At 32.0% G+C, this 17,347-nt stretch overlaps 2 protein-coding genes across 3 annotated transcripts; both read left to right on the forward strand.

Annotated features, from left to right (window-relative positions):
* Positions 1 to 4,169: 4,169 nt before the first annotated feature.
* Positions 4,170 to 8,675, forward strand: LOC123916084 (probable magnesium transporter NIPA6). Of its 2 annotated transcripts, XM_045967433.1 has the most exons (9): positions 4,170 to 4,754; positions 4,882 to 4,938; positions 5,036 to 5,126; positions 5,290 to 5,450; positions 5,535 to 5,662; positions 5,764 to 5,901; positions 6,421 to 6,513; positions 6,604 to 6,721; positions 8,053 to 8,675. In XM_045967433.1, exons 1-9 carry the CDS (start codon positions 4,634 to 4,636, stop codon positions 8,178 to 8,180), a joined length of 1,035 nt encoding a protein of 344 aa, XP_045823389.1. In that variant the 5' UTR covers positions 4,170 to 4,633; the 3' UTR covers positions 8,181 to 8,675. The 2 variants fall into 2 exon arrangements, with proteins under 2 accessions (XP_045823389.1, XP_045823390.1); XM_045967434.1 differs by lacking the exon at positions 5,764 to 5,901 and having other exon boundaries at positions 4,360 to 4,754.
* A 3,484-nt stretch (positions 8,676 to 12,159) lies between these two features.
* On the forward strand, positions 12,160 to 16,722 carry LOC123916085 (ammonium transporter 3 member 1-like). The gene is made up of 3 exons (XM_045967435.1): positions 12,160 to 13,646; positions 14,559 to 14,844; positions 15,920 to 16,722. The coding sequence occupies exons 1-3, from the start codon at positions 12,996 to 12,998 to the stop codon at positions 16,429 to 16,431; spliced, it is 1,449 nt and encodes a 482-aa protein (XP_045823391.1). The 5' UTR covers positions 12,160 to 12,995; the 3' UTR covers positions 16,432 to 16,722.
* The last annotated feature ends 625 nt before the right edge of the window (positions 16,723 to 17,347 follow it).

A 17,347-nucleotide genomic window follows, 5' to 3' on the forward strand; every position in this document is an offset into this window, starting at 1 on the left:
TTTCTCAATAAACAACAACCAATAAAAATTGCTTTTATATCTTTTCATACAACTAATTTCAAGGAAAACCCACAAAAACATAGTATATCAAATTATCATATTTTATTTTTTGTTAATAAGTGTGATTTTTATTTTTCCCTTATAATTCGGGACAGAGAAAATATAAAATATGGATCTTTCCGCGCCTGTCTGACCGATAATTTACCGTACAGTGTGTTTGTTTAGCTAGATTTACAAAAGAGAGAAATAAGAAAGAGAGAGATAGCAAAGAAATTAGTTATTTCTATGGTTTGGATGAGAAGAGAAACAAGGAAAGAGATAAATATAATGGTTAGTAAGTGCAAAAAATAAATCTCTCCATATTAGGAGAGATTTGTGTGATAAAAAGTGAAATAAACAATTTTACAACAATACCCTCATAAGTGAAATAAACAATTTTACAACAATACCCTCATTCAACTAGTTTATTTTCTTGTAAAAAAAGATAAATTTGTTATTTTCTCATTTTTATTAATTTCTCTCTTCTCACTTTTCTATTCATCCAAATCATATAAAATTTCTATCAATTTCTTTTTTATCTCTCTTATTTCTTTCTTATCTCTTTGCATCCAAACATATAGTGGTAATGTTTTTGCACTTTTATAAAATAAATAAATGGCGGAAAGCACTATGCATGCTTGCGGCTCCCTCAAACATGAGCTTAGGTAACTCAAAAGAAAAAGCATTGGTTCCCATTTTCTGAATCTTGACAAATGTGGATTTGATTTTTTGCGGTGGGAACGATTGACCATTCCCGTGTGTAACCAAAAGCTCATACTTATTGGGATTTTCCTTCTAGATACACTCCCTCCAATCCAACTCCATAACACAAAGTAGTTAAGCCCCAAAATATTGTCACCAAACTTTTAATGTAACCAACTATTCTTAGGTTAATTGCTGTGAACGGGTAGAATATAATTATTCGAAGGATCATCCTAACCAGTGTCCCGGGGCACTAGTTAAGGAACTAAAGAGGGAAAGAAAAGAAAAAAATTGCATTGAAAAAATAAAAATTTAAACTTTTAAGATGTTGACTTCACAAGTTTCAAGATAATATTACTATTTTTAGTTACCTTAACCAGTATCCCGGGACACCGATTAGCATTTTCTTTATTCAAATGGTGAAAAATGTGGTTGAGTATGATGGTTATGAGCTTTGGGAACGGAGGAAATGATATCTATGATGGTTATGATCAAGTGATTGAAATTTAGTTAATTAAAGAACTTCGTCAAATGATGAACCGTTTGAAAGAACTGAATAATTTTTTAGTTGAATAATTTTTAATTAGACTTAATTTTTCTTCCGGTCACATTATGAATTACTATAGTATCTTCTCCTAAAATAAGTGGTTACAATTTTATTTTATTTTTAAATATAAATAGTATACAATACTACTACTATAGGTATTCATTTTTTTTTTTTATAGAATAAGTATTTCATTTTGACTAAATTGCATTTTTGGCTTTCTAACTTTCGCAAACTTGTGATTTTTGCCTCTTAACTTTCATAATAGCATTTTTTACCCTTTAACTTTCATAAATCTTAAGTTTATAAAAGTTAGGGGGTTAAAAATGCTATTTTAAAAATTAAGAGGCCAAAATTACAAATTTGTGAAAATTAAAGTGTTAAAAATGCAATTTAACCTTTCATTTTTTTTAATATAATAAAGGAGTATTTTGTGAACAACTTATTCCCGGTTTTGAATATAAACAACAAAAAATTAAAGCTTTTTAAGTTCAAACATATTTTATTCAATAATTTTTTTTTTACTTATATTTAAAATCAGATTGAGTGCCAACAAATTAAATAGTGCTACTCCCTCCGTCCCATTTTAAATGATCTTTTTTTACTTTAATTTGTCCCAAAATAAATGACATATACAACTTTCAAAGCCATTTTTCCAATTTTACCCTTTATATGGGCCCCTGTTTATGTGTGGCATACTCAACCAATTTAATCATTACTACTAATAATGAAAAAAGTAAGGAGATTTAGTAATTGTACAACTCTCTCTTTTAGTTATGCACTTTTCTTAAAGTGCGTGAAATTGTCAAAAAAAAAAAAGAAAAAAGTTTTAGTGGCAATTAGCAAATTCTACGTAACAAAGAGAAGGGGCAGCATTTAAATTGGGGGGAAATTGAAAATCTAGAAGGCTGTCCTATTGAATGCTAGGTGAGGTCAACCAATTATGGCAATGATTACTCAGTCCTGAGAATGGAGGAGCAAGCAACTAGCCACCGTATGACTGTTAACAAATTTATAAGTTATAGACTTTTTTTTTTTTTTTTTTTGTTTATGACGGCTATAGAAAGATGAAAATAACATCAAACTAATTTTAGGTGAGATAGATAACTCAACTGATTTAAGCTAAGGGTTAAAATAATTAAAAGTTCTGAATTTAAATCATGATGAGAGTTACAGTATATTTGATAAATTATAATAAAATAAAAACGAACTCAATCAATCCGTTCTAATAACTACTTAGAGTTAGAAGAACAAACACATTAAAAACACCAAAACAAAATTGACCAACAATAAAAAAACACACCACTTTTTTTTTTTTTGATAAGAAAAACACACCACTTTTTGTCAAGGTATTCCAAATTAAATATTGAGCATTACAACTTCTATGACGGATAATTACATGAAAATTGCCTTTGTGATGCCCGCATTGCTCCCAAGCTTCTCAAAAATATAATTTTATCCTCATAATTTTTTGGAAGATAACTTCTAAACTCCCTTAATTTCGGATTCTATGTTCTGAATGATATCAATATAGTACAAAATCAGTAAATCATGTGTGTAGTTACATTTTTTGAGTTTGAAATACTCCGGTAGATAACTTTTGAAATCGCTAAGTTTCGGATGGTATCTTCCGATATAAACTTATATAGGCCAAGACCAAAAAACAGTGCTCAATTACATTTTTTAACATTTAAACTCAAAGTTAGACTAGTTAAGGCACAATATATTGAGAATACACCTATTATACACTTCATTTTTCTTTCCTTGTACATAAAATGCATTTCATATCAACTGCTTGAATTTTTTTAGAAAATTCAGGTATTGGTATGCTTCAAAAATTATCTTCTAAATAAGTTTTGCACTCTGTCATAAACAATATCTTTTCAGAAGTTATGTTACAAAATCCTTCATATTCGGTTCGTAACTTCAAAAACCCATAAAAAATTTAAAAAAGAAAAATCTCCTATTTTGGTAAATTTTGGAAGTTACCTTTTTTGAAACCTTGCATGTTCGGATTTTAACTTTCGAACAACACTGAACGGTAATTTCGAACATTTGAATGAAGCTAGAACAGATTTTAAATTTACATTGATACTTTTAAATCTATTTTTGATATGTTTGATGAAGTTAGTTTTGGGAGGCATTCTTCTATGGGCACAATCACAAATTAATTAGCATTTGCCTAATCGGATCTTGCTAACGAGTGCCCTCGGGGCACTCTTTAAGCATTTCATTTAAAGAAACTTTTTATTCAAAAAGTTAAACACTACAATTTTCAATGTGTTGATTTTACGTATTTCCATAAAAATTCTATAAAATACTACTATAAAAATTCTATAAAAAAATAATAATATAATCACGTCAATCAATATCATTTTTTATTTTTTTTCTTCTTTATTTGAGTGTGTCTAACTATGAAGTTTTGGGCATCTTCTTAAGTTAGTTTTTGGGCACCTACAAGGGGGAGAGAATAAGTGACCCACCAATTAGTCCTATATGCCATACAAGGCCCAAATAGGATTTGAATGGAGGAAATATTTCAATTTTTTTTATACAATAAAATGACAGAGCCATCATAAACCCACACACACATAAGTGAGCGAGTCGGGGTTTGAAACTAGGTCATGGAGTAATTATGATTAATAGATAAAATAATTTTATTTTATAACAAACAATATAAGAAATACAGCATTAAAAAATTCACATAAGATCAGTAACCGCATTTTATATCTCACTCTTGGACACATAATTTCACGAAATAGATCTCCTCTAATTGCGAAGTCTCAATTGTCTGATGTGAACGAATGACTAAAATTGGTTTAGTAATATAAAAACATATCCACTGTTCAATCTTAAATAAACGATCAAGATTAATTAATGTGTATAACCTCGCGATAGTACTACACCAGCAGCACATCTAAATCCATAATTTCATTTCATTTCATTTCTATTGGACAATCAATATAGGAGCCAAAATAGGAACGGCTGCCGGTGTAAAATGATTAGCAGACACAAAAACCACGTACAGACACACACATCACCAAAAGCGCCAAACTTTAACACTACCAACAACAAAAAGGTACTCCTACGTACACTGTAGTACTAAATTAAAGATAAAAAAAACTTTTTTGTTTCTTTTTTGTGACCAAAATAGAAGCTTATTATTATTGTTAAGAAAAAAACCGTGTGTTCTGTTCTGCCTCCGTTAGAAGTTTGAAACAGAACAACGACCAACTTCATCATCCGTACAAAATTCTAATCTAGGGTTTCCATTTCACATGACTTCAATTTTCCATTCATCAATTCAACAGTCTTCTTCTCTCACCATCATCAATATCCTTGTTTGAAATGAGCTCCAGCAATTTAACTGGCTTCGTGTTGGCAGTGATTTCCAGTGCTTTCATTGGTTCCAGCTTCATCATCAAGAAAAAGGGTCTTCAACTTGCAAGAGTCAACGGCCCTTCTGCAAGTAAGAACCATTCCCCTTTTTCTTGATTCATTTTACTAATAAATAATAATTATGACCCAAAATTAAAAATTCAATTTTTGACAATGTTCATGGTTGTGTACTTGTGTTTTTGTATTATGATTTTAAGGTGTTGGTGGGTATGGTTATTTGCTTCAACCTCTCTGGTGGGTCGGAATGGTTACCAGTAAGTGTTTATGTTTCAATTTTTCACCATTTTTGTTTTTTTTTTGTTTTGTTTTTGATCATCTATTACTTGAATTGATTTGAACATTTTGTTTTAGTGATTGTTGGAGAGATAGCGAATTTCATAGCATACATTTACGCTCCTGCTGTGCTTGTTACTCCATTAGGTGCTTTGAGTATTATTGTTAGGTAAACTTTCATTCCTATTTCTATTCCATTTTGAGTTTAATTGATATACAAGGTTTGTGTAATTTAAGGATTCATTGTAATGTTTACTTTATTTTTTCCTTTTTACTAAATTAGTAGCTTTTTAGTTACTTGTTGAGCTAACAGTTTATGTGGAATTGGATAGTGCTGTTTTGGCACATTTCCTCTTGAAGGAAAAGCTACTGAAAATGGGCATGTTGGGGTGTCTTATATGCATTCTAGGATCCACTATTATTGTACTCCATGCACCGCAAGAGATGTCGCTTAGTTCTGTACAACAGATATGGAAATTGGCCATTCAACCTGGTATTTTTCTATTTTGTCATAATGCATTGTGACTATATGATTCGTGTAGTTTTCTTGATTATTGTTTTTGTTTTTGGTCTGCAGCATTTCTCATGTACACGGCCTCTGCAATTGCCATAACATTGTTCTTGGTTTTGTATTGCGCTCCTCGCTATGGCCAAACTAATATTTTGGTTTATATCGGAATTTGCTCTATAATTGGGTCTTTGACCGTAAGTGACTCTACTTAGTTTCGATATTCTTGTATGCTCTAAGTCTCTAACTTCTAATTGCTGACTAAATTTTATGGCAAACCCAACCATTTGTTTCTCAGGTTATGAGTGTAAAAGCAATTGGCATTGCCATAAAGCTTACATTAGAAGGTGCAAACCAGATTTTCTATTTTCAGACATGGATATTTACAATGGTTGCTATCACCTGTATCATTGTCCAACTTAATTACCTTAATATGGTCAGTATCGCTTATTTTATTGTTAACATAATTTTAGAATTAAGTTTTACAAGTGTCATTCTGGCTATGGTGAAACTTATTGCTGAAAACTATGCTAACCCTGCATTATTGTTTCATATTATTTTATTTTTTTTCGTCAAGAGAAGATATACACATTTATGTATGCAGACTGCTCATGAAAATTTGATGTGATTTGTTTTTATTCTTACTGGTTTGTTTGCTATTATGTATATCATTCAATTATGTATAATGCGGGGGATAATATTTCACGTCTTGTTTAATAATTTTTGGTTACTAACTATTATCATGATTGTATTTTGTTTTCTTTGCAATTCTTTTTACTCCATGTATCCATTTATTTTTATGTCAAAATTTTCTTGTTATTTTATCCTGATATATATAATAACTCGAGCCCCCATTTCAAATGCATATCCCGTTTTTGCGCAACTATGTCATAATTTTCTTGTTATTTTATCCTCAACACAGCTTCTGTCATGACCAACTGTTGCACGGTTGCAGGCATTGGATAACTTTAACACAGCAGTTGTTTCTCCAATCTATTATGCATTGTTCACAGCTTTTACAATATTAGCCAGTGCAATTATGTTTAAGGTTGGTTTCTTACAGAATCATAATATGAAAATTTGTTCATCATAGGAGAGATTTTATGGTTTTTAATGATTTTTTAATTCCTGTCTGTAGGACTATTCTGGTCAAAGTATAGGCAGTGTTGTGTCAGAGCTATGTGGTTTCGTAACTATTTTATCTGGAACAATTCTATTGCATAGTACAAGAGAGCCAGATCCTCAAGACAATATAGGTAATGTGAAAGAATTGTTGCAGAACTATGCATTGTTTTCAACATATCTGGAATTCGAAAAGGTCAACATTTATAGATTACAATTTTGCATTACTTCAGTAAATTATGTAAACCTCGCATGAGGTTTCAGAAACTAATACAAACACCTCTTGTTTTAAATATTTTACCGAGGTAATCTAGATTATACTTATAAAAAACAAGAAGTAATCCTCAAAGTTTTTCTGTAGCCTCAAAGGTTTTACTAAGCTTAGGACTAGTCAAATTCTATCTGGACTTAGATGGGGGGTGTTTCTGTAGCCTCAAAGTTTTTACTAAGCTTTGGACTAGTCATTGTATTTCTCTTTCTTGTTAAAGAAGAATTAAAGAATACTCCCTCCGTCCCAAAATATAAGCAAAAAATGGTCAATGAAAGTTGATGTATTTGGTTTAAAATTTAGTCCAGATACATTCACTTTTGTTGACCTCCTTTTGCTTATATTTTGGGACGGAGTTGTATATCATTAGAAAGAGTGAAGGAAAAAAACTAGGTAGAGGATGTGAAGCCTCCTACATAAAACCCCCTGGAGTATATTCAGGGATTGACCTAGTGGTGTAGGCTTAGGACCTCAGAGTGTGTTTCTCTCAAGGTCTCATGTTAGAATCCTCCCGATGCTAACGATTCCTGTGTTGGGCTAGTCCATATATAGCTTTGCTCTGGCTTCAATTGGGTCCCCCACTAGTGGACGTGGGATTGGTCCCCTGAATTAGTCGGTCCTTGAGCTGGATACCGAGTTTCCAAAAAAGAAAGGAAGAGTATATCCAACTACTGTGGTTCAAAAATGCAAATGCATTTAAGCAGTCAAGTTCGTTGTATATCAGTAAGGGAAATTCCCCTGAAATTATTACTATGAGCTGAACACCGTAGATAAGCCAAAAAATGCAAAAGCATTCTGCAATAATCGTAAGGGTACAAAACATTCTTAAATATGTGGACATTCCTCCAGTCTCCAAATAAATTCACAAAAGAATTTCATGAACTACTACATACTCCTAATATTACAGTCTCATCGATAATGGGAAAATCTTTAAACCGTGAGGGAATATCCTGATATGTAAATAGTAGAAGCCCGGTGTTTACAGATTTTTTTGTTTACCAGAGTAAGGTAAAATGAGAAATTTCCTGTACAGACCAGGTAGTAAAAAAATTAAATTATTAAGTATAATATTTGTGCAAGAGTCATGTAATCAACAGACTAATGATTTCTTAGGGTGTTGAGACTTGACTTGAGAGTAAATACTTGAAATCATTTGCTTATCTCTAATGATCTGATTATTATTCTCCACACATACAGATTTATGCACACCATTGTCTCCAAGTGTATCATGGTATATTGGCAACAATGAATCCCGGAAACACAAGGAGGAGGATGTGTCACCGTTTAACTTAATAGCAATTATACGACAAGATCATTTCAAGTAACATGTGGCTTGAACTATAAGAAGTCTCATCTATTATATTGTGCTGTATTCATCCATTGAGCAGCTAAACATAGCATCGCACTCGATCATCATACTACGCTTGCAGAGAGGAGACAGTGCTTCCATTTTCCGGAGTCTGTTAACGGTAGTATGTGAAATGAAGGCTTAACTTGTGTGCTACTGCTAATGTTTCAAAGGGTTGATTAATCACCATATTTGCATTTTTTGTATCCCTCATTGTATTTCATATTGGTTCATCCAGCAGGACCAACACCACACATGTTTTTCTAATTTATTAATTGTTTATTTTATCTGTAAAATGAGTGGTTCCTTGTTCTGGTGTTTAGCATATGTAGAAGCTAATCCATGTATATTGATTTTTAGGAGTTATAAGGTTTGCTTTGTGGTTGGAGAAGTTATTGGTAGGATATTTTCCATGATCAGAAAACATATCAAGGTTTGAGGTCTACTAATTTGAGGAAGCAACATTTTGCTTTTTTCTTCTTCTAAATTTAAAATTTATTTTATTTTATATTATGTTTTCAGAGATACACTCCCTCCATTCTAAAATATATGAGGTTTTTAACAAAATCACACACACCAAGAAAATTAGTTGATTTAGTTATTAGTTAAAAATATTAAAGTTGTATCTACTAAAAAAATAATTAAAGTTGTCATTCTGACGGAATATTTCAGTCATTGACAAAAATAAAATTCAAATTAGTCCGTGATATTTTTATATTGATTCTCGATTTATTATAAAAGAAATATTAATTTGTCCATAATATGAAAATATCATGGACTAATTTGAATTTTATTTTTGTCAAGAACTGAATTGTCTCGTCAGAAATTTATGAGAGACTAAAATTAGCCTTCACTCTAATTTGTATCATTTTATCTAAACTATCCTTAAATTTGTATCACGATTGAAGGATCTTCATGTGGAGTACTCTAACATTTAGACGCAAACGGGAAAACTATCGTATATGATGCAAAACTTGCGAAGATTCAACACATCATGTGGCTGTAGTTTAGTGGTAAGAATTCCACGTTGTGGCCGTGGAGACCTGGGCCCAAATCCCAGCAGCCACAATTTTTCCTCTTTTTCCTCTTTTTCCCTTTACACCCTTTTATTTATTATTCTCAAAAGAAATTCATTTGATAGGCTGGGTAAACAAAGAGACTCTATTCAAAGTTAGATTCACATTATCATCACTTCAAAGAAAAACTAAACAAACCAACCAACTAATTACTCATGTAAAAAACATGAACTACAAACATGGATGATTATGTTCTTAAAACAAGAGCACCTTGTTTTATTTTTCTTTTAAAAACTTGGTATGCAGTCTAAAGATCGATGAATCCAATTCCACCGTCCACTCATAGAGTCCCATTTAACGTAAGAGCAAGATTTTATATAGACTATCCCGTGAAAATTGACACCAGAAAAAAATAAGAGCAACTTATTAAAAAGTCTCGTCTCTTTTTGTATGTTATATTGACATGATGATTTTGTCTTTCAAAAATAATTTTGACACTTTATCAATGGTGTCAATAATTAGACGCCATAGGGCTGATTTCTAGAGCAAATTGGTTTAACAAAATTTTGTTTGTTTTAGAATATCTTTTTTGATTTATTTGCACTCAAATTCAAAATAAATATTTGACTAAGTTGTGTGCTTGATAAAATTTTGGTGAACGGAATCTACAATTTCCTTGACAAAAGAGTATATTCTTTTACGAAAAATCTGATGTACGTATAGTGTACGTGTGTTTGACATTGCAAATAATTTTTAAAAATAAAATATTAGTGATGATCAAGATCCAGATTAAGATTAGCTGGAGTACTTAATATTGCTAGCGGGAATCTCTAATTAAAATACTAATCACAAGCTTATAAAAAAAAAAATACTAATCACAACTGACAATGCACATTTGCGCGTGTATAATAGTAGTATATTGGTTCATCAATATAATCAATTACTAATTAGTACTATATTTTTTTCTTTCTTGATCTAGATTAATAGCACTACTAATTTATTCAACCAAAAGATTAATACTAATTATAAAAGCTAATTAATCACGCAATTACAGATCAAAACACATCTGTTGTCAGACAAGCAAAATACTTAATTTGGCCAATGATTAGTTTGGCTAGGATTTGAATTAAGTAGAATTACTTCTTGTTTATTTTTTTAGTTACCGTGATATTGGTACGAAGTTTCTACCGCCATTAGTGATAACTAATCTATGTCGAGAACTTGTGAGGGAACCCGAGTCGGGAATAGAGCTGTGGCAAGCAATATAGATTGCCCCTTACGCTCTCTCTAAAAAAAAAGTGGGACACACAAGATGAGTTCTCCTCTCCCAACCAAATTTTCTACATACACATGAACAATATAAAAATAATACAGTAAATATTAGATAATACTAATTACCGGTAAAAAATAATTATTTTGATCGATATCTCTAAAATCTAAATGCCCAGAGCCATTGTTGCTTCCTAACATCCTCCAAAATCTCTGATTAGTATAGTCCAATTTTCATGCCCATTAAATAGTGTAAAAAGTTTTTCATTGTCATTGTATGACAATCAACCAAATGCATGAATTTATGAATATTTTGAATTATTTGACAGTTATAATTGGTTGGCAGTAAACAAATCATTTACATTGACTGAATTAAATCTAGGAGTGAGCGTCTAAGACTATGTACATGTCTCCATCCATCTCTATATTGACTCGTTTCCCATATCATGCGTGTAGAAGGCTAGTCTTAGAATTGGTATATCGAGTCTAACTCATCCTTACAAAATCAGTTTGTAAGGTGAGAATTGTCTATACTTTATAAATACTTATTCAGGCCATCTCACAATCGATGTGAGACTTCTTAACAGATAGTAGCAACCTCAAAATATTGGTGGCTCCTCTATGTACACGTCCTCCATCTCTAGTCATATTACTTTTCAACTTGTTGGACATGGAAGTTTCTGCTCACTACCCCTTCTATACTTTTAAAGGAAATTTCTATGAATACGCTTAGCCTCTACCAATCTATATATATACATCAATTCACATTAATGGTCCAAGGTGGGAGATCTATCAATGCTAAATTTAAGTTTTGAAAATTCATCTAGAATGGTGCCAAGGACTTGATTGGGGGAGGAAGGGTACATGATTGTGATCCAATAAACACACATTAATCAATCACTCTTAAGTTTTGTAATTAGTAATTAATATATTTTCAAATCCGTAAAGGATACGAATTGCATGCAGTCAGGGGAGATATGACCATCTGATTAAGATCGGACGGTTCAAATATGAAGAACATTTAATTAGATAGCCAAATTTTCCTTGACTTCATGCAGGTTTGACTGCATGCAATTCAAATCCGTAAAATTTTTCACAAAAATTGAAAGCTAATTTTAAATTTCATTAAATTAAGGTGTATATTTAAATTTAAAAAAGAATTGGATAATCAAGAGTAAAATCGTCTAACAAAATTCCACAAAAAATTGTTATAGTGATTTGATGGTATCATTAGTAAACCTGATCGTAGTATAGATAGGTTAATTATATACAAATAAATGAATGACAAACGAACAACAAGTTACGCCGCTACTCTTGATAAAACCAATCATCTTTAAAAACAAGTTCATAGACTCGAGAGTCACAACATTGTTATACATGACTTTTTGAACTCTTTGCGGAAGACTCAAGATCTCTTATGCTAGACGGTCATCAAAAAAGTGTGAAGCTTGCATATTTAGAGCTTCTTAATATTTTATAATAGTTAAAGTTAGTTAACTTTAGCGTCGACATATTAATATTAAGAGTGATTAATGATATTTTTGGGTCACGATCATGTACCCTACCTCCCCAATCTCAAGTCTGGCAGCATCCTCTAAAGATGAATAATTTTCAAAACTTAAATTTTGGCCTTGATCATATATATATAGGTCTCTCATTTCGGACAAGGACGAAGACCTAGTAGTAGTATCATTTTGTCTCTTATAGTGGAATTTGTCTTCTAAAATACAGAATTGTATAGCATTTTCTTTGGTTCATTGTGAATTACATTATATAGCTAGAGTGTCTCATTTGTCTTTTACTTGATCCGCAGAAAACTTAGAATAACGGATATCATTCATACTCACGACAAACACGCACGACATCTCTATGATTCCTCCTAAGAATCATTCTCAACATGCATTCATACATTGATACCCCTCCAATAACAGCCTTTTTCCCCTTACCATTTTCTTCGGATTAACTCGGGAGAGTCTAGGAAAACTCGGGAAAACAATGAATCAATGCTCCAGATCATAAAAAAGGGAGACGACACATCTCCACTTAAAACATTAAACATTATGTTCATACATAAAAAAAGCATAAAAAAAAACATAAAGTGGATATGAGACATAACCGCTCACACTTACTATATCATGTGTGCAACCATCTATTCTATTTTCATCTAACAATTGAAAATGCATAAAAAAAATTAATTAAAAGAAGTTTAAGGAGAGAAAAAACATAGATGGACAATTGAGATGTAGCAGAACGAACAACATGAAAGAATGGACTCGCGGGAGAATCCAACTTCCTTCGATTGTGTGAACGTTAACCTATAAAAAATTAAAAAATCCCTTAAATATGTAACGACTTTTAGAGGTCAACGGTTGTTTGCTGTAGCCCATTTTCACATCTCATATGATATACATATACTATAGTATCATAGCACTCTCTCTATATATAAAAATTAACCAAGGCCATAGTATCTATTCACAGTGCAGCTAGAAATCAAGCAAACAATCATTATGGCCGCTAATAACACTTTGCCTGCAGCATATGCAACAAGTGCAGCAGTACCAGATTGGTTAAACAAAGGAGACAACGCATGGCAAATGATAGCAGCAACCCTTGTCGGAATCCAAAGCATGCCGGGACTAGTTATCCTCTACGGCAGCATAGTGAAAAAAAAATGGGCTGTAAACTCTGCTTTCATGGCTCTCTATGCTTTCGCAGCGGTTATAATTTGTTGGGTTACATGGGCTTATAAGATGTCATTTGGTGAAAAACTTTTACCCTTTTGGGGTAAAGCCGGGCCAGCGTTAGGCCAGAAATTTCTAATTAAACAGGCCGCGCTACCTAGCACGGCCCATTATTATAATAATGGGGATTTGGAAACTGCTGAGCTTGATCCATTTTATCCAATGGCTACTATGGTTTGGTTTCAGTGTGTTTTTGCTGCAATTGCATTAGTTATATTGGCTGGTTCTGTTTTGGCTAGGATGAGTTTTAAGGCATGGATGATGTTTGTGCCACTTTGGTTAACTTTTTCTTATACTGTTGGTGCTTTTAGTGTGTGGGGTGGTGGATTCTTGTTTCAATGGGGTGTTATGGATTATTCTGGTGGTTATGTTATTCATCTTTCTTCTGGTATTGCTGGTTTTACTGCTGCTTATTGGGTAATTTCTTCTCTTCTTCACCTTTTTTTTTTAATCATTTTTCTCTATTCGCCATGGGATCATGCATTTATGACATTGGCCGTCCGATCTTGATTGAATGGTTTACAAGATTGCAGATTTTTTATTTTTGTTTTCTAAATCAAAACACTAAACTTGAATTTAGATTTACTGTCAAATTTTGATCAAATAGCCACCGATACGCGAATGCCTAAATACATGGATTCTTTGACCGCAAGGGAGCATTTCCTTTTTCTCTATGAGGAAGAATACTAATTACGCTAGCTTTAACAATCTTTTTCCAAAACTCACACTCTTTAATTTTATTATTATTTGGTGGAATTCATGTAGGGAGTGTAGCTAAAGTTTTTCATTTGTTTTCTATATATACATGATATAATATATGCATGATTGCATTACATATATACATCATATATGCATTTTGAATTCTATACATCATGCAAGATGTGTTTTTCTTTTTTTGAGTTTGTAGTCGCAATGATAAATACCATTAAAATCCACACACAATGTGAAGTTTAATTTAGATTTAAACTCGGATGAAGACATTCAATCTAATACCAACATTGTCAGTTGAGTTAGAAATTATAAACAAGTGAGTTATGTTCTGAATAAATAGCTTGAAATAAAAAAAAAATATTATTGTCCATTCATAATGTAAATTGTAATATTTAATTTTTCAATGATAGAATTATTATTTTTCTACTAAGTCATTGATAGAAATATATTGTTGGGTAGTGTAAGTAATCAGTAATGTATCCCTAATTAATCGCTATCAACTTATAATAGTGACAAATACATAATTAACTTATGTCTCTATGTACATGGAAGCAACCAAAGTGCAAAAGTCAAGATTGGTTAATATTTTACAATATTTTGAATCTTTGATGATGATAGGTTGGGCCTAGATCAAAGAAGGACAGAGAAAGATTCCCACCAAACAATGTATTACTAACATTGGCAGGGGCAGGGTTACTATGGTTAGGATGGGCAGGTTTCAACGGTGGAGATCCTTATTCAGCCAACACTGATTCCTCCATGGCTGTTCTCAACACAAACATTTGTGCTGCCACAAGTCTCTTAGTATGGACATGGCTTGATGTCATATTCTTTAAGAAACCATCTGTTATTGGAGCTGTTCAGGGCATGATCACCGGCCTTGTTTGCATCACTCCCGGCGCCGGTACGTACTCTTGCTTAATTAATGAATAAGTGAGGTGTCTGAAATTCGAATCCCGATCCATGTATATAAAATACGATAAATACGATGTTCCTACCAACATTAACATGATATTAATTAATGACTATTTAAAATTATTCTCAAGGAGACTTGAACTCTATATTTTAATATTACAAACTAAACTCTTATCACTAATTAGCCGTTTGAGCTAGATGTGTGTAATTGCAGCAACTTCCACGTAGCCACCTATATATTCATAGTATTACAACTATTAAATTATCTTACGTTAATTAATAGAAGCATAAACTCTCTATATAGTAAGCATTGAATCTGTTTCTATGAGCTTAATTCAGTTGACAAAGACATCATATTATATATACAGAGTCGAGGTTCAAGTCGAGGTTCAAATCTCAGACACTCGACTTATTCAAAAAAAATTAGCCACTAAACTTACCTGACAAAAAAAAGCATCGAATCTATTAACAAATAAGTACTACTCTTTATTTTACTCCCTTCGGTCCTACTTTATTTTACTCCCTTTGGTTCTATATATAAGAAAAAGTTGACTTTTTAGATTCATTATGGAATTGATGTATCTAGAAAATAATATAGTCTAAATACATTCATTCTACAATGAATCTAAAAAGTGAAATGTTTCTTGTATACAGTACCGAAGAGAATATTTTAGTATGGCATGAAATCGGTTGGGATATTCCACTTTGACTCGTGGGGGTCACACAACACAAGAATAGAATATTCCATTATTGACAATTCAAAAAAAAATATTCCATTATTGACTTATTTAAAATACTTTAGTTTATATATCTTCATTGGCGTGAGTTAAGTTTAAGCATATGACTATGGATATGGAAGATAAAATTGAACCAATTAGAAGCATTCAACGTTCCAAAGTGCTAACGTGTTATATCAGGGACCAAATTAAATGATTCCTTAACTTATTTATATCATGTACGTAATATCTTTCAACAACAAAAAACTTGTTTATTAAGTAATGTAATTAATTAATCGTTCAAATATTTAATGTATTATTATCTAAAAATGTATTGTTCGTGAATAGGTCTGGTTCAAGGATGGGCTGCCATAATAATGGGCATACTATCAGGAAGTATACCATGGTACACAATGATGGTACTTGGAAAAAAGTTTGCAATATTTCAAAAGGTTGACGACACCCTCGCCGTGTTCCACACTCACGCCGTGGCTGGCCTTCTAGGCGGTGTACTAACCGGCCTATTCGCCGAACCAACCCTAAGTACTCTCTTTCTCCCCGTCACCAATTCCAGAGGAGGTGTCTATGGAGGCTCCGGCGGAGTCCAAATCCTTAAACAAATAGTTGGTGCTTTATTCATCATTGGATGGAACATTGTTGCCACTTCAATTATTTGTTTAGTTGTAGGTTTAATTGTTCCTTTGAGAATGACTGAGGAAGAGTTACTTATTGGAGATGATGCAATTCATGGGGAAGAAGCTTATGCTTTGTGGGGTGATGGTGAGAAACTAAGCCTCTACAAAGATGATACTACAAGTCATGGAGTTTTGGCATCAAGTGGTGCCACTCAAATTGTCTAGATTATATCATGAGAAAATTCAACAAGTTGGAAATGGATTGAGGGTTATGGTTGAATTGATATTCTTTAATGTGAAACATATAATCTTGGAGGAAAACAAATAGTTAAGAAAAGAAAAAAAATATCTAATTTGTTTTGTGCTTGTATATTTGTTGATTTTATTATGTTGTCATTTTGTCACCAAATTCTAAATTTCTAATGAACGACTTTTATGTTAACTAATGTACACTTGTAGCCCAGTTATAAATGTATCTACAAAGTTAATTATATATGCAAATATGCAATTATGTAAGCTACTTTGGTCGAATGATGAGGAGTTTGTGTAATATATTAGAGGTATCGAATTCAATTTTCAGCTCTATTATAAACAAAAAAAAATGCAATTATGTATGTCATATTATTCCATTTTTTCTAGTTGATGAATATTGGTTCATTTGACAATGGTTCAACTCATATTTCATAAAGGAATTGATTTTGAATTCCATGGTTTGAGGATGTTGTTGTTTGTGACTATAATAAGTATTTCTGTCTGTTCTGTAAAATCTTTAAAATAATTGAGTAAGTAGAACACCTAATTTAAGACTTTTGTCACCTAAACATTTTTTTTTTGTGAAGCAGTCATCTAAGCTTTAATTTGGTATTATATATCCATTGTCTTGAATTAGTTTCTTTGGTGCGTTTTCTTTGAAAATAAATAAAAATAGGTTTTTATTTATTGATTAGGATATATATATTTTTCATAATTTAGTCATTAACAAGGTTTTAAATTGAATGAAACATTGGTGGCATTTAACATTTTCTATAGGTTGAGATTTTCTTAATTGGACAAGTAAACCCAAATGTTAACGGGCCTCACCCAATCCAATGACCCAAACAACTCAGAGTTTGTCTTATAGCAAATATCAAATCTATTTGGT

Source organism: Trifolium pratense, linkage group LG3, assembly GCF_020283565.1.
Source record: "Trifolium pratense cultivar HEN17-A07 linkage group LG3, ARS_RC_1.1, whole genome shotgun sequence".
Taxonomy (NCBI): domain Eukaryota; kingdom Viridiplantae; phylum Streptophyta; class Magnoliopsida; order Fabales; family Fabaceae; genus Trifolium; species Trifolium pratense.

What these genes read in the sequence shown, in the direction of transcription:
- LOC123916084 (XM_045967433.1), top strand. Translation starts at nt 4,634, where the DNA reads ATGAGCTCCAGCAATTTAACTGGCTTCGTGTTGGCAGTGATTTCCAGT. An exon ending in GCTTTGAGTATTATTGTTAG is followed by an intron (nt 5,127 to 5,289) that starts GTAAACTTTCAT and finishes GGAATTGGATAG; the next exon opens with TGCTGTTTTGGCACATTTCC. An exon ending in CCAGTGCAATTATGTTTAAG is followed by an intron (nt 6,514 to 6,603) that starts GTTGGTTTCTTA and finishes TCCTGTCTGTAG; the next exon opens with GACTATTCTGGTCAAAGTAT.
- LOC123916085 (XM_045967435.1), top strand. Translation starts at nt 12,996, where the DNA reads ATGGCCGCTAATAACACTTTGCCTGCAGCATATGCAACAAGTGCAGCA. An exon ending in GTTTTACTGCTGCTTATTGG is followed by an intron (nt 13,647 to 14,558) that starts GTAATTTCTTCT and finishes TGATGATGATAG; the next exon opens with GTTGGGCCTAGATCAAAGAA. An exon ending in TTGCATCACTCCCGGCGCCG is followed by an intron (nt 14,845 to 15,919) that starts GTACGTACTCTT and finishes GTTCGTGAATAG; the next exon opens with GTCTGGTTCAAGGATGGGCT.